Below are 27,498 nucleotides of genomic sequence, written 5' to 3'. Positions count from 1 at the left end.
ATTGTAGAGACCTACAAGGAAGACGTATGAATGGTAATAATAATATTTATAATAATTATAATAACAATAGCCTCGAAACAGGATCTGGATCCTGCAGCCTGCAAGATGAGGACACACACAGAGAGAGAGAGAGAGATAATATTGGGAAGCTCGTACATATCAGTGGCAGTGAGACTAATGCACCTTGTGCTGTCCCCAGGTTAAAAGTTATTGGCTGGGCCCGAGCTATTCCAAGGAGGGTCCCGAAAGCAACGACATCCGCCGCACCAACGTGCCCGATATCCGCGTGGCGTACCGCAGCGAGACGCTGTCCGAGGAGCTCAATCTCATCACGCACGCCGTTCGCACGGAAGAGCTGGACGGCATCGCCGAGGACGACTCCCTGACCATGGCTCCTCTGCTGGGAAAGCGCTGAGACGGAAACCCTGCGGTCCGCGGGACACGGGAGGGACGAGGTGTGAGAGTCATTCTGCTGTTTTCTAAACAACAACAACTACAATCACGATAGAGGAATCCCACACTCTGACAGCCAACACATCAACAACACCAAGGATTCAGTGCTGCTAGAGCATCTGAGCCTCATCACTCGTACACTTCTTGTGTCTGAATCCTTATTACTTTGCACTAGAGGATTGTTAATCCACATTATTCTGTCATTTTCTGACTCTTTTCAGTCTCAGTCAGCATGAGGAAGTTTAGAAGGAATGACCAGCACCACATGTTTTCTGTGACTGAACAGTGAAACACTAGCGGCGTCAAGAAATGATGTTTATGGGACAAATTACCTGTAGATTGTGAACATTTAGTGTGAGTGTGAGTGTTTATAGGCAGGGATTAAATAATCTACACATAAGTAGTTGTTTGGTTTTCTCATTTGTCTCAGAATAAGCCTTTTATATGTACTTTAGTGGAAATTGTGCTTTTACAAAGTCCATTAGTTTGGGTTAGGGTTGTGCAGAAGATGACTCCGCCCACAGTTACTCAGCGAAGGCGGGGCTAGGCTAGAGCACAAAGGCAGATTCTATACATTTGAATAACAACACAAAGAAAGAACTGTTAGAAACCAATACAAAGATAAAAATTACAATCAATGAAAAAAGTGTTCAAAGAATACAAAGATCAATGTCTTAAAAAGGTAAAATAAATATGAAAAAAATAAGATTAGCTTTAGAAAATCAGTAGATTAAAATATAATAAATAAAAAATAATGTAAATAAGTAAATGAATAGAAGATATAAAACGTCATGAAATGTTAAAAAAGGACCTTAGATTGTTAGAAGTGTTTAATTTAAAGCACTTATAATGAAGAAGAAGAAGATAGTCTGAGATATTTGTATCTATGGTAACTCAGCGACGTCCTCTCTGGTCTGTGAAGGCCACCGTAGTTCCCTGAGCCGTTAGCTGCAGTCTGTGGTCTCACCGTTACACGTCACTGTTCCCAACATGCTGGACCTTTGACTTACTGTGTATGGGAAACACAAACGGAAGTTTGAAGGAAAGGAAAAAGAAATCAAACAGCATGAATTCTGAGGTCCGATAGAAAGTCAGAATTTCTCAGAATTCTTAGATTAAAGTCAGAATTCTGAGATTAAAGGAAAAAAGTCAGAATTCTGAGATTAAAGATTTGTTAGAATTCATGCTGTGTTCTTTCTTTCAATTCTTTTTTTTTTTTTTACAATACACTAATACCCTGATGAATACTCTGTACCGTAGTATTCATAGAAACACTGACAAACATTTTACAGGTAGTGTAAACTTTGATGAAATCAGCTGCAGGTTCCAGAACTCGATGTGGTTTCAGATCCTTTTATTTCCCACACAGATAATAATATTAATCAGAAATGGACTCCTGTGTTTAAGGAAAAGAGAGAAACTGCTGCATTAGCTCCAGTTAATGTGTACAATCCTTTTCTTTTATGATATTTCTGTGAGAGACATTATAGTTTTTAACCTTCGCACAAGAAAGTGTGGCCATGACGTGGGTCCTGGATCGCTCTCGTTCTCCTTCTGCAGTGAATGAAAGTATAAAGTCATGGAGTGTTTTCCTTGTTGCATGCAGTGCACTGAAACATATGCACCACGACTCCACAGTGCCTTTTCATTTAGTTTGTTTACACGTGTAAAAGTTCTGCTCTCCTTTCCCCCTCAGTCGTAAACAGTACAGCACTCTGACGCCGCCCAGCTGCTGCTTTGTGTGACGTAACCTTGGACCTTAATGACGAGTATTTGTGTCTCAGTTCTCAGTTTACAAGTGTGCATAGGTAACTGCATGCCTGCATGAGTAATGGCCGACAGAAGATAGAGAGAGTGACTTTACAGCGAGCTGTGATGTGAAGCTTCTTAACTCATTTAGGGCTGGAGTTTTAAATGACAGCAAAACTATGGAAGAAAAAAAGAAAAAAAAGGTAAAACTTAGCCTTGATAATAAAAATATCCTCAAAGTAAGTCGAAATATTATTTAATAACTATAATATAATATGATGAGATAAAAAAGTCATAATTATGAGATAAAAAGTTCAAATTATGAGATAAAACCCCATAATTATGAAATAAAAAGTCATAATTACGAGACAAAGTCGAAATAATGAGATAAAAAGTATTTTTATCTCATAATTTCGTCTTTCTTTGAGGATATTTTTATTATCAAGGCTAGTTTTACCTCTTGTTTTTTTGTTTTGTCGGGCGGATGTTCACCCTGCCCTGAAATCACTTACTTTTTGCAAACTATGGTCACTCTTCCACTGTCGCCACTACTGACGACACTTGTTTCACCTCCCATCAAACTGTGAACATTCACTGTCAGGTAACAATGACACCGCAGACGATCAGAGTTCAGCGTCAGCACAGCAGTGGGAGACATTAAAGGGAACACGATGGCATACGTGTGATTGTTTGGGTTTCAAGTGTATAAAGTGTATTTTTTTAAAGGCGACGTAGAGATAACAAACATTTTTATATTCACTCCGTATTGAACTGACTTAGTTCTGTCGCTGTTGAAACGCGTGGATTAGAGCTTTGTCTGTTTTTTTTTTTTCTTTCAGCACCGGTTTATTAATCGTAGAGTTTACGTGCGACATTCATGGAGGACGTTGTGTGTCTGTAAAACCGCTTTACTCGACATATACCGTCCTCTTTTATTTCTGGTCGTCGATGAGCGGCAGTGATTTATGCTGAAGAAGCACAAAAACATACGGTTTCATTTCTGCCACCTTCATTTTGTTATGGGCTTGTTCGTACACGTACACGTTTTTGACGTCAGTTAGAAGGACACTGAGGACGTTTATGTTGACTTCATGTCCTCACAGCGTGGTGCACTCACTACAGCGTTGCCCTCGGCAACAGCGGGCCAGTAACTCTTGACTCTTGACTGATTCTTTTCCTCCATCAAGTGTCAATTTGACTCCCTGTAGTGAACGTTTAACACAACGCCAACAAACCCAAAATATCTAAGGATAAAACCATGAAACGAAACTGAAATGTTTGAGAAGCGTGAACCTGAGTGAGTTTTTGAGTCTTGATTGAATTTTGTTCAATAGACAAACTGTAAGTCACTGTTTATTAATTCCAAGTATTCCGACACTCACTCAAATCATGTTTGTGTTTATTTGATTCCTTAAGTGTCTTTGTTGTTGTTTTTTTTACACAGTCTTCTCAAGTTTAGATTTCAAACTAATGTGGTGGATATTGAAACTGTAGCCACTTCTGTTGCCTGAATGTCACAGATTCCATTTGCTTCTGATAAGATTCACGTGTAACGTCTGAGCAATGAAATAAAGCATGTCGATTCACTGAGTCATTGTCTGCTGTACTTTTATTTATTTACACTTGATTGGATATAACAATTTTGATTTGATAACATGCAAATTCAAAGGGAACTGCACTGAACTACGTAGCGCAGGTCTCGTAGAGGTGACCACAGGTTTCAGTGGAGACCATTTATTTATGATGAAGTTAAGGCTCTCAGAGTGGTGTCCCGGTCCCTCCTCCTCCTCCTCCTCCTCCTCCTCCTCCGTCAGAGTTCCATTATTGTGGCTGTTTATTCGGCAGCCTGCAGAGTTGAGACACAGAACAAACAGCAGCTGTTATCACGGAGGTTAATAATGAATCATGAATCATGCAGCAGCGTCGTGGTCCGTCTGTGACTTACAGCCATGCTGTACTTGACCGCTTGTAACTGGAAGAAGATTCGTCCTCCTTCCTCTGGACACAGCGTCTTCAGTTCCTCTCTGGTCATCCCCAGGAGGATGGAGCCGCTCAGCACGCCCAGGCAGCGCACGGTGCTGCAAGACACGGTAACGGAGGGAAATGAATCCTTAGATCACAGAGCATTTTGGCTGCTTTTTTCCATCACTATGTTTTAAACATACAGTACGTTTATACAGAGGCGATAAGAATGTGCAGCATAGAGCGTCTTATATCCTTTTTTTCAGAACAACCAAGGCATTTTTAAAAAGTATTAAAAAATTAAATAAGATAAAACAGCATGAATTCTGAGATTAAAGATCAGAATTCTGACTTTGATCTCAGAATTCTTGCCCTAATACTCTTCCGTAATAATCACACCTGAGAAAAAAGTCCTCAAAATGTTTAAAAATTTGATTGAATTTTTTGAAATACTAATACTAATGGTTCACATGCAAGGACAGGGTAGAGAGGAACTACATGTGTGTATATATATAAGTGTATGTATACATATGTATATATATATACTTATATATGTATATTTTATAATTATATATATATATATATATATAATTCCTCTAGTATGTGACCCTTAAATACTTACATTTTACTAAAGCCCTTGTCTTCAAGCCAGGCTTTCACTTCTGCAGGTTTAGACCTCCTTGTCAGGACAGGAACACCTTCAGTTTCCTGATACTGATGACGATGATGAAGAGGATTATATAAGTATTAACATTAGTTAGTATTTAGTACAGTTTTAGTGTAGATAGATAGATAGATAGATAGATAGATAGATTTAACTGAAGTGCAGTCAGTGGTTGAGACAAAGAACATCACGGGAGCTTCATAGTTATCTGGTCATGAAAGTACTATCACCTCTGTTGCCGAGGCAACCCAGTGCCCCCTTTTTTGGTTTCTAAGGTTAAGAAGGTCTGGGTACCTGGTTAGATGTTTCATCACAAGTCTCCAGGACATTATTGGGAACAAAGCCCTCGTCGCCGCTGCTGTCCCTCACTTTCCACCACTGCTTGGACACGTCCAGCACCTGCGGGTCCACGAAGTAAAGACTAGTCGTAAGTAGCACAATAAGTAAGTAGTTCAGATTATCTGATACACTGCAGATGTCATTAATATACATAATAAACATTTCCAGTCAGAGAGAATAGATGGTTCCTGTCCTTGAATCTCACCTCGACTATGTCCCCTTTCCTGATGGTGAGCTCCCTGTGGTTTCTTGAAATAAAATCATACATGACGCGCATTTGACGTGGCTTTGATTCACCCAAACTGGCTTTTTGTGGTTGATACTGAGGAGCCCAGTTGGCCAACACCTAAACAGAAAATAAAATGAAAATGTTCCCATAACAAAATAATAAAGTGTGTATGTTTGTGTGTGAGGGTTTACCTGTCTCCCTGCAGGCTGTGGACTCTCCTGTCTGCTCACAGATTCACTGTGGACAGGTGTGACTTCAGGAGGCTGCCAGCCATCGGAGAACTTCAACGCGTACGTCGGGATGTCCTTGTCACCCTCTCGCCATTTGGTGCTGAAAGTATTGTCAAAGATGGGTTTTAGGAAGAAAGTGGGTACAAGGGACCAAATCTTCAACATCAGGTTACTGATGGAAAAAGCAAGGGAAAGCAATGTGGAGCTCTATATGGCCTTCACTGACTACAAGAAAGCCTTTGACTCAGTTACACATCAAACCTTATGGAAGGGGATGGAAACAATGGGAATCTCAGGGTATTTGGTCAAGTTGTTAAGCAGTCTTTACAGGGACCAGCAAGCAGCAGTGAGGGTAGAAGATGACTTGACAGAATGGTTCGAAGTCAGGAAGGGAGTAAGGCAAGGCTGCTCGTTGTCGCTGATCTGCTTCAACTTCTACTCAGAGGCAGTAATGAGGGAAGCAGTAGAGGAGCAGCACATGATTGGCATCAATGTAAGAATCTTAAACAATCTTAAACAACCTCCTCTTTGCCGATGACATCAGCAAAGAGGAGGTTGTTACTTCACTGGAAAGATTTCAGGTACTGCTGGACTTCTAAACCATGACATTTATGTCAGATTTTGGACAACATAATAAAGTATTGGTATAAATGACAATAAAAGGATTCAATTCAATTCAATTAAATTCAAGTATGACTTTTTCCATCAAATTTTGGATGACATACTAAAGAATGACTTTTTTGTCAAATTTTGGACGACATACTAAATTATGACTTCTTCCATCAAATTTTGGATGACATACTAAAGTATGACTTTTTCTTCAGATTTTGGACGAAATACTATACTATGACTTTTTCGTCATATTTTGGACGACATACTAAAGTATGACTTTTTCTTCAGATTTTGGACGACATACTGAAGTATGACTTTTTCGTCAGATTTTGGACAACATGCTACAGTATGACTTTTTTGTCATATTTTTGACGACATACTATGCTATTACTTTTTTGTCAAATTTTGGACGACATACTATGCTATGACATTTTTGTCAAATTTTGGACAACATACTATCCTTTGAATTTTCGTCATATTTTGGACGACTTACGAAAGAATGACTTTTTCGTCAGATTTTGGACGACATACTATACTATGACTTTTTTGTCAAATTTTAACGAAATACTATACTATGACTTTTTCTTCAGATTTTGGACGACATACTACAGTATGACTTTTTTGTCAAATTTTTGACGACATACTAAAGTATGACTTCTTCCATCAAATTTTGGATGACATACTAAAGTATGACTTTTTTGTAAAATTTTGGACGACATACTAAAGTATGACTTTTTTGTCATATGTTGGACGACATATTATACTATGACATTTTTGTCAAATTTTAGACAACATACTAAACTACGACATTTTTGTCAAATTTTGGACGACATACTATACTACGACTTTTTTGTCGTATTTTGGACGACTTACTAAAGAATGACTTTTTCCATCAAATTTTGGATGACATACTAAAGTATGACTTTTTTGTCAAATTTTTGACGACATACTATATTATTACTTTTTTGTACAATTTTGAACGACATACTAAACTATTACTTTTTTGTCAAATTTTGGACGACATACTATATTATTACTTTTTTGTCAAATTTTGAACGACACTATGCTATTACTTTTTTGTCAAATTTTGGACGACATACTATACGATGACTTTTTTGTCAAATTTTGGACGACATACTATACTATGACTTGTTTGTCAAATTTTTGACGAAATACTATACTATGACTTTTTTGTCATATTTTGGACGACATACTAAATTAATGACTTTTTCTTCAGATTTTGGACGACATACTATATTATTACTTTTTTGTACAATTTTGAACGACATACTATGCTATTACTTTTTTGTCAAATTTTGGACAACATACTATATTATTGCTTTTTTGTAAAATTTTGAAAGACATACTATGCTATTACTTTTTTTTTAAATTTTCGACGACAAACTATCCTATGACTTTTCCGTCATATTTCGGACGACTTACTAAAGAATGACTTTTTTGTCAGATTTTGGACAACATACGACATACTATTACTTTTTTGTCAAATTTTGGACTACATACTATACTATGACTTTTTTGTCAAATTTTGACGAAATACTATACTATGACGTTTTTGTCAAATTTTTGACGACATACTAAAGAATGACATTTTTTTCAAATTTTGAACGACATACTATACTATTACTTTTTTGTCAAATTTTTGACAACATCCTAAAGAATGACATTTTTTCAAATTTTGGACGACATACTATACTATGACATTTTTGTCAAATTTTGGACGACATACTATCCTATGACTTTTTCATCATATTTTGGACAACTTACTATGCTATGACATTTTTGTCAAATTTTGGACGGCATACAATACTATTACTTTTTTGTCAAATTTTAGACGACATACTATCCTATGACTTTTTTGTCAAATTTTGGAAGACATACTATACTATGACTTTTTCATCATATAATGGACAACATACTTAAGTATGACTTTTTTGTCAAATTTTGGACGACATATTATCCTTTGACTTTTTCGTCATATTTTGGACGACATACTATCCTTTGACTTTTTCGTCAAATTTTGGACGACATACTATCCTATGACTTTTTCGTCATATTTTGGACAACTTACTAAAGCATGACTTTTTCGTCAGATTCTGGACGACATACTAATATGACTTTTTTGTCAAATTTTTGACGACATACTTAAGTATGACTTTTTTGTCAAATTTTGGACAACATACTATAGTATGACTTTTTGTCAAAGCTTTGGACGACATATTAACCTATGACTTTTTTTGTCAAAATTTGGACGACATACTATAGTTTAATTTCTTTTGTCAAATTTTTGGACGACATACTAACCTATGACGTTTTTGTCAAAATTTGGACCACATACTAACCTGTGAATTTTTTGTCAAAATTTGGACAACATACTATACTATGACATTTTTGTCAGATTTTGGACGACCTACGAAAGAATGACATTTTTTTCAAATTTTGGACGACATACTATACTATTACTTTTTTGTCAAATTTTGGACGACATACTATACTATGACATTTTTGTCAAATTTTGGACGACATACTATCCTATGACTTTTTCGTCATATTTTGGACGACTTACTATGCTATGACATTTTTGTCAAATTTTGGACGACATACTATACTATTACTTTTTTGTCAAATTTTAGACGACATACTATCCTATGACTTTTTTGTCAAATTTTGGACGACATACTATGATATGACATTTTTGTCAGATTTTGGACAACAAACTATCCTATGACTTTTTTGTCAAATTTTGGACGACATACTATCCTTTGACTTTTTCGTCATATTTTGGACGACTTACGAAAGAATTACTTTTTCATCAGATTTTGGACGACATACTATACTGTGACATTTTTGTCAAATTTTGGAAGACATACTATACTATGACTTTTTCATCATATTATGGACGACATACTATCCTTTGACTTTTTCGTCAGATTTTGGACGACAAACTATACTATGACATTTTGTCAAATTTTGGACGACATACTATCCTATGACTTTTTCGTCATATTTTGGACCACTTACTAAAGAATGACTTTTTCATCATATTTTGGACGACATACTATCCTTTGACTTTTTTGTCAAATTTTTGACGACATACTAAAGTATGACTTTTTTGTCGAATTTTGGACGACATACTAAATTATGACTTTTTTGTCAAAATTTGGACAACATACTATAGTATGACTTTTTGTCAAATCTTTGGACGACAGATTAACCTATGACTTTTTTGTCAAAATTTGGACAACATACTAAAGTATGACTTTTTTTGTCGAATTTTGGACGACATACTAAACTATGACTTTTTTGTCAAAATTTGGACCACATACTAACCTGTGACTTTTTGTCAAAATTTGGACAACATACTATGCTATGACATTTTTGTCAGATTTTGGACTACCTACTAAAGAATGACATTTTTTTCAAATTTTGGACGACATACTATACTATTACTTTTTTGTCAAATTTTGGACGACATACTATACTATGACATTTTTGTCAGATTTTGGACGACATACTATCCTATGACTTTTTCGTCATATTTTGGAGGACTTACTATGCTATGACATTTTTGTCAAATTTTGGACGACATACTATACTATTACTTTTTTGTCAAAAGTTTAGACGACATACTATCCTATGACTTTTTGTCAAATTTTGGACGACATACTATGCTATGACATTTTTGTCAGATTTTGGACGACATACTATCCTATGACTTTTTCGTCATATTTTGGACGACATACTAAAGAATGACTTTTTCGTCAGATTCTGGACGACATACTAAACTATGACATTTTGTCAAATTTTGGACGACATACTAAAGTATGACTTTTTTGTCATATTTTGGACGACATACTAACCATTGACTTTTTTTTCAAATTTTGGACAGCTTACTAAAGTATGACTTTTTTGTCAAATTTTGGACAAGATAGAAAACTATGACTCAACTGGGTTTTGAACCTTCAATCGCTAGATTTGAAAGGCAGTTTCTTACCCACTAGACCACTACAGTTTATCTCTTCTTCTTGCACGACATACCATACTACGACTTTTTTGTCAAAATTTGGACGACATACTTTAGTATAATTTTTTTGTCAAATTTTTGGATGACATACTAACCTATGACTTTTTTGTCAAATTTTGGACGACATACTATACTATTACTTTTTTGTCAAAGTTTAGACGACATACTATCCTATGACTTTTTTGTCAAATTTTGGACGACATACTATGCTATGACATTTTTGTCAGATTTTGGACGACATACTATCCTATGACCTTTTTGTCAAATTTTGGACGACATACTATCCTTTGACTTTTTCGTCATATTTTGGACAACATACTATCCTTTGACTTTTTCGTCATATTTTGGACGACTTACGAAAGAATGACTTTTTTGTCAAAATTAGAACGACATACTATTACTTTTTTGTCAAATCTGGGACGACATACTATACTATGACTTTTTCGTCAAATTTTGGACGACTTACTAAAGAATGACTTTTTTGTCAAATTTTGGATGACATACTAAAGTATGACTTTTTTTGTCGAATTTTGGACGACATACTAAAGTATGACTTTTTTGTCAAATGTTGGATGACATACTATACTATGACTTTTTTGTCAAATTTTGGACGACAAACTAACTATGACTTTTTTGTCAAAATTTGGAATACATACTATACTATGACTTTTTCGTCAAATTTTGGACGACATACTATACTATGACTTTTTTGTCAAATTTTGGACCACATACTATACTATGACTTTTTTGTGGAATTTTGAACGACTTACTAAAGAATGACATTTTTTTCAAATTTTGGACGACATACTATACTATGACTTTTTTGTCCAATTTTGAAAAACATACTAAAGTATGACTTTTTTGTCAAATTTTGGACGACATACTATAGTATAATTTTTTTGTCAAATTTTTGGACGACATACTAACCTATGACTTTTTTGTCAAAATTTGGACAACATACTAAAGTATGACTTTTTATGTCGAATTTTGGACGACATACTAAAGTATGACTTTTTTGTCAAATTTTGGACGACATACTAACCATTGACTTTTTTGTCAAATTTTGTACGACATACTAAAGTATGACTTTTTCGTCAAATTTTGGACGACATACTATCCTATGACTTTTTTGTCAAATTTTGGACGACAAACTATACTATGACATTTTGTCAAATTTTGGACGACATACTATCCTATGACTTTTTCGTCATATTTTGGACAACTTACTAAAGAATGACTTTTTCGTCAGATTCTGGACGACATACTAAAGTATGACATTTTTGTCAAATTTTGGACGACATACTATACTATGACATTTTTGTCAAATTTTGGAAGACATACTATACTATGTCTTTTTCATCATATTATGGACGACATACTAAAGTATGACTTTTTTGTCAAATTTTGGACAACATACTAAAGTATGACTTTTTTGTCAAATTTTGGACGACATACTAACCATTGACTTTTTTGTCAAATTTTGGACAACTTACTAAAGAATGACTTTTTCGTCAGATTTTGGACGACTTACTAAAGAATGACTTTTCCGTCATATTTTGGACGACATACTAAAGTATGACTTTTTTGTCAAATTTTGTACAACATACTAAAGTATGACTTTTTTGTCAAATTTTGGACAAGATAGAAAACTATGACTCAACTGGGTTTTGAACCTTCAATCACTAGATTTGAAAGGAAGTTTCTTACCCACTAGACCACTACAGTTTATCTCTTCTTCTTGCATGACATACCATACTACGACTTTTTTGTCAATTTTTGGACGACATACTATACTATGACTTTTTCATCATATTATGGACGACATACTATACTATGACATTTTTGTCAAATTTTGGACGACATGCTAAACTATGAGCTTTTTGTCAAATTGTGGACGACATACTAAAGAATGACTTTTTTGTCAAAATTAGAACGACATACTATTACTTTTTTGTCAAATCTGGGACGACATACTATACTATGACTTTTTCGTCAAATTTTGGACGACTTACTAAAGAATGACTTTTTTGTCAAATTTTGGATGACATACTAAAGTATGACTTTTTTTGTCGAATTTTGGACGACATACTAAAGTATGACTTTTTTGTCAAATGTTGGATGACATACTATACTATGACTTTTTTGTCAAATTTTGGACGACAAACTAACTATGACTTTTTTGTCAAAATTTGGAATACATACTATACTATGACTTTTTCGTCAAATTTTGGACGACATACTATACTATGACTTTTTTGTCAAATTTTGGACCACATACTATACTATGACTTTTTTGTCAAATTTTGGACCACATACTATACTATGACTTTTTTGTGGAATTTTGAACGACTTACTAAAGAATGACATTTTTTTCAAATTTTGGACGACATACTATACTATGACTTTTTTGTCAAATTTTGAAAAACATACTAAAGTATGACTTTTTTGTCAAATTTTGGACGACATACTAACCATTGACTTTTTTGTCAAATTTTGTACGACATACTATACTATGACATTTTGTCAAATTTTGGACGACATACTATCCTATGACTTTTTCGTCATATTTTGGACAACTTACTAAAGAATGACTTTTTCGTCAGATTCTGGACGACATACTAAAGTATGACATTTTTGTCAAATTTTGGACGACATACTATACTATGACATTTTTGTCAAATTTTGGAAGTCATACTATATTATGTCTTTTTCATCATATTATGGACGACATACTAAAGTATGATTTTTTTGTCAAATTTTGGACAACATACTAAAGTATGACTTTTTTGTCAAATTTTGGACGACATACTAACCATTGACTTTTTTGTCAAATTTTGGACAACTTACTAAAGAATGACTTTTTCGTCAGATTTTGGACGACTTACTAAAGTATGACTTTTTTGTCAAATTTTGGACAAGATAGAAAACTATGACTCAACTGGGTTTTGAACCTTCAATCGCTAAATTTGAAAGGCAGTTTCTTACACACTAGACCACTACAGTTTATCTCTTCTTCTTGCATGACATACCATACTACGACTTTTTTGTCAAATTTTGGACGACATACTATACTATGACTTTTTCATCATATTATGGACGACATACTAAAGTAAGACTTTTTTGTCAAATTTTGGACGACATACTACACTATGACATTTTTGTCAAATTTTGGACGACATTATATACTATGACTTTTTTGTCAAATTTTGAAAAACATACTAAAGTATGACTTTTTTGTCAAATTTTGGACGACATACTAACCATTGACTTTTTTGTCAAATTTTGTACGACATACTATACTATGACATTTTGTCAAATTTTGGACGACATACTATCCTATGACTTTTTCGTCATATTTTGGACGACATGCTAACCATTGACTTTTTTGTCAAATTTTGTACGACATACTAAAGTATGACTTTTTCGTCCAATTTTGGACGACATACTATCCTATGACTTTTTTGTCAAATTTTGGACGACAAACTATACTATGACATTTTGTCAAATTTTGGACGACATACTATCCTATGACTTTTTCGTCATATTTTGGACAACTTACTAAAGAATGACTTTTTCGTCAGATTCTGGACGACATACTAAAGTATGACATTTTTGTCAAATTTTGGACGACATACTTTACTATGACATTTTTGTCAAATTTTGGAAGACATACTATACTATGTCTTTTTCATCATATTATGGACGACATACTAAAGTATGACTTTTTTGTCAAATTTTGGACAACATACTAAAGTATGACTTTTTTGTCAAATTTTGGACGACATACTAACCATTGACTTTTTTGTCAAATTTTGGACAACTTACTAAAGAATGACTTTTTCGTCAGATTTTGGACGACTTACTAAAGAATGACTTTTCCGTCATATTTTGGACGACATACTAAAGTATGACTTTTTTGTCAAATTTTGGACGACATACTATCCTGACTTTTTCGTCATATTTTGGACGACTTACTATGCTATGACATTTTTGTCAAATTTTGGACGACATACTATCCTATGACTTTTTTGTCAAATTTTAGACGACATACTATCCTATGACTTTTTTGTCAAATTTTGGACGACATACTATCCTATGACTTTTTTGTCAAATTTTGGACGACATACTATCCTTTGACTTTTTCATCATATTTTGGACGACAAAGTATCCTATGACTTTTTCGTCATATTTTGGACGACTTACTAAAGTATGAAATTTTTGAAATTTTGGACGACATACTATACTATGACATTTTTGTCAAATTTTGGACGACATACTATGCTATGACATTTTTGTCAGATTTTGGACGACCTACTAAAGAATGAAATTTTTTTCAAATTTTGGACGACATACTTTACTATTACTTTTTTGTCAAATTTTGGACGACATACTATACTATGACATTTTTGTCAAATTTTGGACGACATACTATCCTATGACTTTTTCGTCATATTTTGGACGACTTACTATGCTATGACATTTTTGTCAAATTTTGGACGACATACTATACTATTACTTTTTTGTCAAAGTTTAGACGACATACTATCCTATGACTTTTTTGTCAAATTTTGGACAACTTACTAAAGAATGACTTTTTAGTCAGATTTTGGACGACTTACTAAAGAATGACTTTTCCGTCATATTTTGGACGACATACTAAAGTATGACTTTTTTGTCAAATTTTGGACGACATACTATCCTGACATTTTTGTCAAATTTTGGACGACATACTATCCTATGACTTTTTTGTCAAATTTTAGACGACATACTATCCTATGACTTTTTCATCATATTTTGGACGACAAAGTATCCTATGACTTTTTCGTCATATTTTGGACGACTTACTAAAGTATGAAATTTTTGAAATTTTGGACGACATACTATCCTTTGACTTTTTCATCATATTTTGGACGACAAAGTATCCTATGACTTTTTCGTCATATTTTGGACGACTTACTAAAGTATGAAATTTTTGAAATTTTGGACGACATACTATACTATGACATTTTTGTCAAATTTTGGACGACATACTATGCTATGACATTTTTGTCAGATTTTGGACGACCTACTAAAGAATGAAATTTTTTTCAAATTTTGGACGACATACTTTACTATTACTTTTTTGTCAAATTTTGGACGACATACTATACTATGACATTTTTGTCAAATTTTGGACGACATACTATCCTATGACTTTTTCGTCATATTTTGGACGACTTACTATGCTATGACATTTTTGTCAAATTTTGGACGACATACTATACTATTACTTTTTTGTCAAAGTTTAGACGACATACTATCCTATGACTTTTTGTCAAATTTTGGACGACATACTATGCTATGACATTTTTGTCAGATTTTGGACGACATACTATCCTATGACTTTTTCGTCATATTTTGGACGACATACTAACCATTGACTTTTTTTTCAAATTTTGGACAGCTTACTAAAGAATGACTTTTTCGTCAGATTTTGGACAACTTACTAAAGAATGACTTTTCCGTCATATTTTGGACGACATACTAAAGTATGACTTTTTTGTCAAATTTTGGACAAGATAGAAAACTATGACTCAACTGGGTTTTGAACCTTCAATCACTAGATTTGAAAGGAAGTTTCTTACCCACTAGACCACTACAGTTTATCTCTTCTTCTTGCATGACATACCATACTACGACTTTTTTGTCAATTTTTGGACGACATACCATACTATGACTTTTTCATCATATTATGGACGACATACTATACTATGACATTTTTGTCAAATTTTGGACGACATGCTAAACTATGAGCTTTTTGTCAAATTGTGGACGACATACTAAAGAATGACTTTTTTGTCAAAATTAGAACGACATACTATTACTTTTTTGTCAAATCTGGGACGACATACTATACTATGACTTTTTCGTCAAATTTTGGACGACTTACTAAAGAATGACTTTTTTGTCAAATTTTGGATGACATACTAAAGTATGACTTTTTTGTCAAATGTTGGATGACATACTATACTATGACTTTTTTGTCAAATTTTGGACGACAAACTAACGATGACTTTTTTGTCAAAATTTGGAATACATACTATACTATGACTTTTTCGTCAAATTTTGGACGACATACTATACTATGACTTTTTTGTCAAATTTTGGACCACATACTATACTATGACTTTTTTGTGGAATTTTGAACGACTTACTAAAGAATGACATTTTTTTCAAATTTTGGACGACATACTATACTATGACTTTTTTGTCAAATTTTGAAAAACAACTAAAGTATGACTTTTTTGTCAAATTTTGGACGACATACTAACCATTGACTTTTTTGTCAAATTTTGTACGACATACTATACTATGACATTTTGTCAAATTTTGGACGACATACTATCCTATGACTTTTTCGTCATATTTTGGACAACTTACTAAAGAATGACTTTTTCGTCAGATTCTGGACGACATACTAAAGTATGACATTTTTGTCAAATTTTGGACGACATACTATACTATGACATTTTTGTCAAATTTTGGAAGACATACTATACTATGTCTTTTTCATCATATTATGGACGACATACTAAAGTATGACTTTTTTGTCAAATTTTGGACAACATACTAAAGTATGACTTTTTTGTCAAATTTTGGACGACATACTAACCATTGACTTTTTTGTCAAATTTTGGACAACTTACCAAAGAATGACTTTTTTGTCAGATTTTGGACGACTTACTAAAGAATGACTTTTCCGTCATATTTTGGACGACATACTAAAGTATGACTTTTTTGTCAAATTTTGGACGACATACTATCCTGACTTTTTCGTCATATTTTGGACGACTTACTATGCTATGACATTTTTGTCAAATTTTGGACGACATACTATCCTATGACTTTTTTGTCAAATTTTAGACGACATACTATCCTATGACTTTTTTGTCAAATTTTGGACGACATACTATCCTATGACTTTTTTGTCAAATTTTGGACGACATACTATCCTTTGACTTTTTCGTCATATTTTGGACGACATAGTATCCTATGACTTTTTCGTCATATTTTGGACGACTTACTAAAGTATGAAATTTTTGAAATTTTGGACGACATACTTTACTATGACATTTTTGTCAAATTTTGGACGACATACTATGCTATGACATTTTTGTCAGATTTTGGACGACCTACTAAAGAATGAAATTTTTTTCAAATTTTGGACGACATACTATACTATTACTTTTTTGTCAAATTTTGGACGACATACTATACTATGACATTTTTGTCAAATTTTGGACGACATACTATCCTATGACTTTTTCGTCATATTTTGGACGACTTACTATGCTATGACATTTTTGTCAAATTTTGGACGACATACTATACTATTACTTTTTTGTCAAATTTTAGACGACATACTATCCTATGACTTTTTTGTCAAATTTTGGACGACATACTATCCTATGACTTTTTTGTCAAATTTTGGACGACATACTATCCTTTGACTTTTGCGTCATATTTTGGACGACATAGTATCCTATGACTTTTTCGTCATATTTTGGACGACTTACTAAAGAATGACTTTTTCGTCAGATTCTGGACGACATACTAAAGTATGAAATTTTTGAAATTTTGGACGACATACTATACTATGACATTTTTGTCAAATTTTGGACAACATACTAAAGTATGACTTTTTTGTCAAATTTTGGACGACATACTAACCATTGACTTTTTTGTCAAATTTTGGACAACTTACTAAAGAATGACTTTTTCGTCAGATTTTGGACGACTTACTAAAGAATGACTTTTCCGTCATATTTTGGACGACATACTAAAGTATGACTTTTTTGTCAAATTTTGTCCAACATACTAAAGTATGACTTTTTTGTCAAATTTTGGACAAGATAGAAAACTATGACTCAACTGGGTTTTGAACCTTCAATCGCTAGATTTGAAAGGCAGTTTCTTACCCACTAGACCACTACAGTTTATCTCTTCTTCTTGCATGACATACCATACTACGACTTTTGTCAAATTTTGGACGACATACTAAAGTAAGACTTTTTTTGTCAAATTTTGGAAGACATACTATACTATGACATTTTTGTCAAATTTTGGACAACATACTAAAGTATGACTTTTTTGTCAAATTTTGGACGACATACTAACCATTGACTTTTTTGTCAAATTTTGGACAACTTACTAAAGAATGACTTTTTCGTCAGATTTTGGACGACTTACTAAAGAATGACTTTTCCGTCATATTTTGGACGACATACTATACTATGACATTTTTGTCAAATTTTGGACGACATACTATGCTATGACATTTTTGTCAGATTTTGGACGACCTACTAAAGAATGAAATTTTTGTCAAATTTTGGACGACATACTATACTATTACTTTTTTTCAAATTTTAGACGACATACTATCCTATGACTTTTTTGTCAAATTTTGGACGACATACTATCCTATGACTTTTTCGTCATATTTTGGACAACTTACTAAAGAATGACTTTTTCGTCAGATTCTGGACGACATACTAAAGTATGACATTTTTGTCAAATTTTGGACGACATACTATACTATGACATTTTTGTCAAATTTTGGAAGACATACTATACTATGTCTTTTTCATCATATTATGGACGACATACTAAAGTATGATTTTTTTGTCAAATTTTGGACAACATACTAAAGTATGACTTTTTTGTCAAATTTTGGACGACATACTAACCATTGACTTTTTTGTCAAATTTTGGACAACTTACTAAAGAATGACTTTTTCGTCAGATTTTGGACGACTTACTAAAGAATGACTTTTCCGTCATATTTTGGACGACATACTAAAGTATGACTTTTTTGTCAAATTTTGTACAACATACTAAAGTATGACTTTTTTGTCAAATTTTGGACAAGATAGAAAACTATGACTCAACTGGGTTTTGAACCTTCAATCGCTAAATTTGAAAGGCAGTTTCTTACACACTAGACCACTACAGTTTATCTCTTCTTCTTGCATGACATACCATACTACGACTTTTTTGTCAAATTTTGGACGACATACTATACTATGACTTTTTCATCATATTATGGACGACATACTAAAGTAAGACTTTTTTGTCAAATTTTGGACGACATACTACACTATGACATTTTTGTCAAATTTTGGACGACATACTATACTATGACTTTTTCATCATATTATGGACGACATACTAAAGTAAGACTTTTTTGTCAAATTTTGGACGACATACTATACTATGACATTTTTGTCAAATTTTGGACGACATACTATACTATGACTTTTTCATCATATTATGGACGACATACTAAAGTAAGACTTTTTTGTCAAATTTTGGACGACATACTATACTATGACATTTTTGTCAAATTTTGGACGACATACTATCCTTTGACTTTTTCGTCATATTTTGGACGACATACTATCCTTTGACTTTTTCGTCAGATTTTGGACGACAAACTATACTATGACATTTTGTCAAATTTTGGACGACATACTATCCTATGACTTTTTCGTCATATTTTGGACGACTTACTATGCTATGTCATTTTTGTCAAATTTTGGACGACATACTATACTATGACTTTTTTGTCAAATTTTGGACGACATACTAAACTATGAGCTTTTTGTCAAATTGTGGACGACATACTAGAGAATGACTTTTTTGTCAAAATTAGAACGACATACTATTACTTTTTTGTCAAATCTGGGACGACATACTATACTATAACTTTTTCGTCAAATTTTGGACGACTTACTAAAGAATGACTTTTTTGTCAAATTTTGGACGACATGCTAAAGTATGACTTTTTTGTCAAATTTTGGACGACGTACTATACTATTACTTTTTTGAGTGATTTTAGATGACAAACTAACCTATGACTTTTTTGTCATATTTTGGATGACATACTAATATTAATGGAAAGACACTGGCCTTCAAAGCTAGGGATTGAGGGTTCAAAATCCAGTGGAGTCATAGTACATCCAAGTCGAGTGTCTCACCTGGGGACGCTCCAAGCATCTCCTAGAGACTGCCACAGCTGGTCCTCCTCTGTGGACGTCTCTTCACTCATGAGACGGATACTCTGCGGCTTCAGCAGCGGAGACACAATGGTTGAGGCCAGATTCTTGGGACTGTGAGGTAATATCTGCCAAGACAAATGATCTGACAGTCAATATATGATAAAAAAAAATACTGTATGTAAAAAGCAAAGGCACACAACTGAATAAATGAGCCTTTATTTTTTCTTTATTCATTAATTAAGTAGCATGAAGAAAAGTCTGAACAATTGAATAATGATGGTAATCACGTGTACAGAGACAAGTGTTAAAGTAGGTAAATGTTATTCAAGGGTTAGGGTTAAAAAAATAGGAAAATAAAGGAAGAAGAATAAATAAACCAGTAAATTAATTATAATATAAGATTAGGTTGTAAAAAATATAGGATATAAAGGGTGACCGGTCCAACTGAGTAAATGAAAATAACTTCAACATTTTGCCACATTTAGTTCCAAACAATGTTTACAACAGTGTTGTTAACATTTTTCCCACATTTACACCAATATTTGTTAATAAAGAAATATATTAATTAGTTAAATCTAAATATTAAATGTTACACCTAAATGTTATATATTAAATCTAAATATTACATTCAAATATCAATGTTAAATATAAATATTACACTTAAATCTAAATGTTAAATATAAATATAAATATTACACTTAAATCTAAATATTTAATTTAAATATAAATGCTAAATATAAATACTCAATATAAATATAAATATTCAATTTAAATATAAATGCTAAATATAAATATTCAATATAAATATACATATTACATTTAAACATAAATATCAATGTTAAATATAAATATTACACTTAAATCTAAACGTTAAATATAAATATCAATATTAAATATAAATATTCAATTTAAATATAAATGCTAAATATAAATATTCAATATAAATATTACATTTAAACATAAATCTAAATGTTGCATATAAATGTTGAATCTAAATATTACATTTAACAGGTATATTTAATATTTATATTAAAATTTAATATTCAGATTTAATATTTAACATTTATATTTACATATAATATTTATATGTAACATTTAGATTTAAGTTAAGTTAACAAATATTGGTATAAATGTGGTAAATCACTTTTTAAACATTGTTAAATGTGTCAAAAATGTCGATGTTATTTTCATCATGAGCCCCTTTACAAACAGCTCCTCGTATAAGAACAGGCTGAATCCTAATCCTAATCCTAATCATGATCATAATCACAATCATAATCACAGTGTATGTGGAAACCTGAAGATCTCACTTACAAATGCTAACAAGGTGAAGAGGATGTGGACAAACTCAGGAGCAGAGGGATTCTCAATCTTTCCGTTTAGCTCCCCCTGTCAAAACAAGAGAAAACTTTTATACACAACAACATCAACGCACACACACACACGCACACACACACACACACACTGGGAGTGCTTACCAGAAGGTTGAAACCACACTTGATCCTTTGAAGACAAGCTGCAAACTCTTCTGTGGCAGGCATGCCCTCCATCACTTATGATAAAATGTGTATAGATGGAAAAACAAAGGAAAAGAAAATTAAGTGTGTGATTTACTGACGTTACGATCCATGATGCGTCATCCTGAAAGTTACCTTTTCCTTTCTTCTTCTTCTTCCTTTTCTGAGCGTTTCTCGCCGCCACAGCAGCTACTTGACCCATGAACATTTCAATGTCATTTAAAATCTGATTCAACGTGTCCTGAAAGACAGAAAGAAAGAAAGAATGTTAACTTTTTTGTTTAAATTGTGTTTTTCTTTTACTTTTTTTATAGAAGTCTTCCAAATATGATGAAGAACAAGTTTAATAGGAAATACTTTATCCCATTCATTCCTGCTGCAAAGGCAAGAGTGCTCACCACTACACTCACCGCGTCGCCCAGAGTTCAGCGTTAATCCAACACTTCCATAGGAAATAAATACCAGAATATTTTTCATCTTATAAGGGCTTGACTGAGAAATAATTGAGAAACTGACTGATGGACTGACCACAGACAGTGATGTGTCCTTCATGGAGGACAAGACCTCGTCGTCCTCTTCGTCCTTTAGCACAGCCAGCTCAGGCTCGAGGAAATCGTCTTCATCTGTGGGGAGGTTTAAAAAAAGTAAAGATTTACGTTGATTTTGATTTCATTACCACGAGTGCAGATCATATTATTATTGATCACCAATAATCAGTATAACAGTATAGTTTCCTGTGTGTCGTCACAGCCTCACCGTAGCCACGAGGCACCGACTGCAGCGACAGACTCTGCTCCTCGGGTTCAGAGAGATGGTTTTTCATGAGTGCACGGCCACTGCTCAAGTGTGTGAGAGAGAGAGACATTATTAACAATCAATAAGTAATCAATAGGACAATATAAGCTAGTGTGGGACGTCTTACTACACGCTTGGGTTGTCCCTCCTGCGAGACAGCGCTTGGGCGAGGTCTCTCTGAACGTAGTCGGCCTTAAATTCAAGCAGATCATACAGTGACTTTGCAGTTTATCAGACACAAGCAGTGGCGTGCACAGACGTTTGGAAGGGCAGGGCCGAAAAATGAAAAGGGCACCGACTGTGCAGGCGCCACAGGTGTGTCCAAATTTCATGTGGACATTGTTTAAGGACACCCTTTGTGGACACTGTCATGTAAGGAACAGCACCCTTTTTCATTGGAAAGACACCGATAAGAAGTTTCATGGGCATCTTAAAGAGTTAAAGGCTTGTTTGTATATGAATACCAGCCATAGGGCACTTCCTCCTATTTTTACCACTCAAAGAGGGCACATTATGTTTTTGTCCCTTCCCTATGCACCACCACTGGACACAATTATAGTTGTTTTTCTTTTTTTCCCCCTGGCTTTGCTCTCACCTGGACGTCCTCGCACTGAAACATGAAGACAGTGGTGGTTTTCTTTCTCCTCGACTGAACTGACACAACGAGCAGGGAGCTGAATATTCCCGTGTCCAGCTCGGCCTTCAGCTCCACGACGTCGCTGAGAGCTATTGACTCCAGCTCCACCTGGAAAAAAACAGGAACACAAACACACATGTCAATATAACACGTGTGTGGAACACGTCCATTTTTTTTTCTTATACCTTGGCTTAGCTAATTGTGGGATTTTAATTCATTCTGTTTGTAAAGTGTCCTTGAATTTATTATTATTATTATTATTATTATTATTATTATTATTACAACCCTTAGTGCTCACGTGGCACGGATCTGTGCCACCCGATGGTGAAGTGGGATACTACAGGACCCTGACGTGCGAGTATTCCAGGGCCTTAAACACACACCCACAGGATGTCCATATAAGGAGTTGTGTATTATTCCCACAGCAATTTATTATGGGTGCACCTGCGGCACAGATCCGTGCCTCGTGAGCACTAAGGGTTGAACATTTTTGGTCCACCATGCCCCTCCCTCACAGCCTCTCCTGTTTACCTTGGTGACAGGGTCAGTGAGCAGCAGGTCAGCACCGTGCACCTCCAGCACCATGTTCTGACCCCACACGCGGCCCATGCCGTCCAGAAGCGTCAGACGCTCCACACAGTCTGCGACGTTTCTCAGCTCCCTCCCGTCCAGGTCACAGGTGAACAAATGCTGCAGCACAGGTGCGTAAACAGTGTTAATGGTGGGCGGGACTTTGACGTGGGTCTTTAACTTGCATGGATGAGGGTCAAAGGTCACACGTGCCATACCTCCACTCTGTACTGAGACTTGTCCAGCAGCTTGTTGGTAGAGGCCGCGTAGGCCTTCCTTTGCACTGTTGTCACAGAGAGTTGTTTGTGTTATGACTCACAAATTTACGTTTTGACCGTTTATAGATTCATGCAGTTAGAAACATATTTAAAACATTCGAAATTCCACGATCATTAACATTCAAACGAAACACTGTAGAAACACGTGCCAGACATATTTTGAATCATAGCAATGTAGGCGACAAGCTACAACCTCACTTTCATCAGAAAGAGTTGGAGAAACTACACTAATCTCTACGTGCAGTCATCAGTGAGACTTGAGCCCAGGGACCGTCTAAAAAGTGCAATTCAATAACTACATCATAATACAGTGTAGTGTCACCAAACTTTCTGTATACTTCCCTGCTGCCATGTACATGATACTACATCACTCAGTTTAAAAGAATAGGCTTTTTTTCCCCATCAAATGAGTTTTGATGTTTCTTTATTCATTAATTTGGTACCATGAAGAAAAGTCTGAACAGTTTAATAACGACGATACAGAGACGTTTAACGATAAAACAGACAGACAGGTGTTAAAAGAGGTAAACGTTGAAATATAAACACTAAATCTAAATCTAAACGTTGAAGGAATACTTCACCGATTTGCATTTAGCTTTGTATTAGAATAGGGGTAGTATTTTTTTTTTTAAATTGTGCTTCCCAACCTCAGTTTCCCTTTTCCCTTTTTCCCCTTTTTTTCAAACTGAGTGGTGTAGTATCATGTACAGTACAGCAGTGAAGCATACAGAAAGTTTGACGACATGACACTGTATTATGATGTATGACGTTATTGAACATTATTTACAGGTGTTGCATTTTGTAGACGGTCCCTGGGCTCAATGCAATGTTGTAGCTTCTCATCTATGTTGCTATGATTCAAAATACACTGCCTGGCAAAAAAAAAAGGAAAAAAAAGGTGCCACCTTTTTACAGTAGCCGTTTATGGTTGGTAATCTGTTCAGTTAGTATATGAATGACCAGATTACCAACAATAAACAATGTTTATATATGTGTATATATATATATATATATACATATATATATATACATATATTTATATATAAAGTGCAGTAAGGTTACTCACAGTAAATTGATTTTGCACTCGGCTTGGCAAAACCTGACCCCTGTGAAGACACCTCGTCCAGATTGGTCGTAGGAAGACCACTGTGACAACACATTTGCGTTCATGAATGACAGCAAACAACTTTGAAACACATCATCAAACACACATATGACACAACAGTGGCATCATTTGGACTGTGTACATACTTGGACTGAATGGAGCTTGCATAGCTGCTGGTGTCGTTGACAAAGGGACTGCCTCTCCTGAACATCTTCAGTGCTGAGATAACACAAAAAACACAAAAAACAAACACCTGCAGTCTTATATATGACATGATTACACTATATACAACAAGAATGTGTGATATCAGTGAATATCAGTTCATCTAAAGGAGATATTTGGTTTATTTTTCTCCCTATTTCAAGCTCCGAAGATGATGGAAATGAAAAGAAGCTCAAATTGTGTTGTTATAACAGAGAGACGCGACTATTAACGAGTCTTTGCGCAAACACCAGCAAAGAAAACAGTCATTAGTAATAAATGAATCAGTCAGTGGGCTATGATCCTCATGAGGACACATTTATGATGCTGTTGCCACATTTAAACGACGTACATAGATCACATGTGTACGAACAGGGAGAAAAAAGTGAATTTTTATACAACAAGATGACAATTTTTTAAAGTGTAGAGACGTTTTTATTTCAAATGATGATGATGAACAATGTCAATCTTTCTCGATAACGGTCACATTATATAACACAAACACTCAGACGATTAACACCATAAACACAAGAGTTTTCACTCAAGCACAATCTTACCTGTGATGTCTTACCTGCCACTTGAATGTCACTTCCTTTTTCAGTTTTGTTTGTGCTTCAAGTCAAATGGAAAACTTAAATCCCCACGCGTCGGTCGACATTATTCACCGAAGACAAACTTCCTCATAGAAGGAGAAGGTCAGAGTCCAGCAGGTCTGTGTGATACTGAGCTCAGCAGCACCTGAGACGAGGGTGTGAGGAGTATAGTGGGAACTCCTGCCCGAGCAAAGGTCGACACATACAGAGGAAAAATCTCAGGGACGAGGCTCACGTCAATAACATTTGATGTACCCTATAATTAAAATGTGTTATTTTGGCATTTGTGAAGATTGAGATCCTTCTCCTTCAACAGGACTAGAAAAATGTCCAAGATTTATTTTTTTATTTAACAAAACCAAGAGATCAAGCTCAAAGATCAACCTTTAGCACTCATAATCATGTTTTAATTATTAAATATGAATTATAACCATCACAATTCATAGATTCAGGGTCCCCTGGATTAACAGGATCAGATTTGTGAAGGAAATGAACATTAAACTTGATGAAAAACTTAAATCATGGTCAATTACAAGGATTATTTAAGGATTTTTCCTTAACAGGGGTTGTGCCAGGAACAAGATTATAATATAATATAGTTTGGACTTCTTTTCTTGTGTCATTAGAAACCCAACAAAAGACAAATGAACAACCGTCTACAGTATTCATTTTATTTTCTTAACTTTAAACTGGACACGAGGAAGTCAAGTGTCTTCTGTGATGTTTATTTTTTTTCCTGGATGAATTATTTAGGAAACACCAATGCCTTTTTTATTTTAATCTGCATTATGCATTTTACTCGATCTGTGCCTGATGCTGTTCCGCCAAACCAGCAGGGGGCAGCAGAGTCACATAAGCACATGCAACAGTCACAGGGTTGCAATTACTGTATGCAGAGAAGGTGTATGGAAGCTTGTTTTCCACCACTTGAAATGTGAAAAAAATATATATTAATAAGTCATAATTTCTCATAATTATGATTTAGTATCTCATTATTGTGAAATATGAAGTCATAATTTTGAAATTATATAAAACTTTTGGTCCAATACTAAAGTTATAATATCTACTTCCCGGTATTGTGACATCCTGGCCGAAAACTGTTGTATTGGTTCCTAATCTGTCCTAATCTGCGTGATGTTTTTTCTTTCACCAATTATTTTGAGATTTTCATTTACAAAAAAATGATCAAGTGACTGACTTTAAACTCAGAATTCTTAAAGTCAGAACTCAAATATGTTTTTCCTATGTGGCCCTAATCCTTTTACGTATTTTCAAGACTTTTGAAAGAGGGATTTAATACATTACATTCTTAATACATTTAATACCAATTAAGACCTTGTTGTCAAACTATGATCTAAAAACTATGAATTTAGATTTTTGGACTGTGGGAGACAGAAAGGCCCGGTCAGACCCGACTCCACCATGATCACTGGAAAATAAGTTCCAATATCAAAAACAAAACATTACATTTGTGATAATAAAAAA

General features: G+C 34.2%; 2 protein-coding genes across 8 annotated transcripts in view; one reads left to right on the top strand and one right to left on the bottom strand.

Moving 5' to 3' along the window:
• LOC131460719 (AMP deaminase 2-like) overlaps nucleotides 1-3,792 on the top strand; it is a 36,652-nt gene extending 32,860 nt beyond the window's left edge. For all 5 annotated transcript variants that reach the window (XM_058631457.1, XM_058631456.1, XM_058631455.1 and 2 more), the window contains one exon: nucleotides 200-3,792. In XM_058631457.1, coding sequence (XP_058487440.1) covers nucleotides 200-415 — 216 coding nt within the window. In that variant the 3' untranslated portion in view covers nucleotides 416-3,792. The remainder of the gene's footprint in view (nucleotides 1-199) is intronic.
• A 46-nt stretch (nucleotides 3,793-3,838) lies between these two features.
• On the bottom strand, nucleotides 3,839-26,158 carry eps8l3a (EPS8-like 3a). Of its 3 annotated transcripts, none has more exons than XM_058631459.1 (19): nucleotides 25,978-26,158; nucleotides 25,366-25,438; nucleotides 25,181-25,260; nucleotides 24,055-24,119; nucleotides 23,798-23,956; nucleotides 23,225-23,374; nucleotides 22,757-22,821; nucleotides 22,591-22,673; nucleotides 22,363-22,457; nucleotides 21,970-22,075; nucleotides 21,796-21,869; nucleotides 21,632-21,706; nucleotides 20,297-20,442; nucleotides 5,588-5,726; nucleotides 5,373-5,513; nucleotides 5,123-5,227; nucleotides 4,787-4,878; nucleotides 4,148-4,280; nucleotides 3,839-4,048 (listed from the first exon to the last, which is right to left on the bottom strand). In XM_058631459.1, exons 2-19 carry the CDS (start codon nucleotides 25,428-25,430, stop codon nucleotides 4,037-4,039), a joined length of 1,785 nt encoding a protein of 594 aa, XP_058487442.1. In that variant the 5' UTR covers nucleotides 25,431-25,438; nucleotides 25,978-26,158; the 3' UTR covers nucleotides 3,839-4,036. The 3 variants fall into 3 exon arrangements, with proteins under 3 accessions (XP_058487442.1, XP_058487443.1, XP_058487444.1); XM_058631460.1 differs by having other exon boundaries at nucleotides 25,992-26,158; XM_058631461.1 differs by having other exon boundaries at nucleotides 3,840-4,048; nucleotides 22,591-22,670.
• Nucleotides 26,159-27,498: the final 1,340 nt, after the last annotated feature.

This window comes from Solea solea, chromosome 6 (assembly GCF_958295425.1).
Source record: "Solea solea chromosome 6, fSolSol10.1, whole genome shotgun sequence".
Classification (NCBI taxonomy): domain Eukaryota; kingdom Metazoa; phylum Chordata; class Actinopteri; order Pleuronectiformes; family Soleidae; genus Solea; species Solea solea.
Note: the sequence above shows the minus strand (reverse complement) of the source record. Positions and strands in the feature narration are given on the sequence as shown.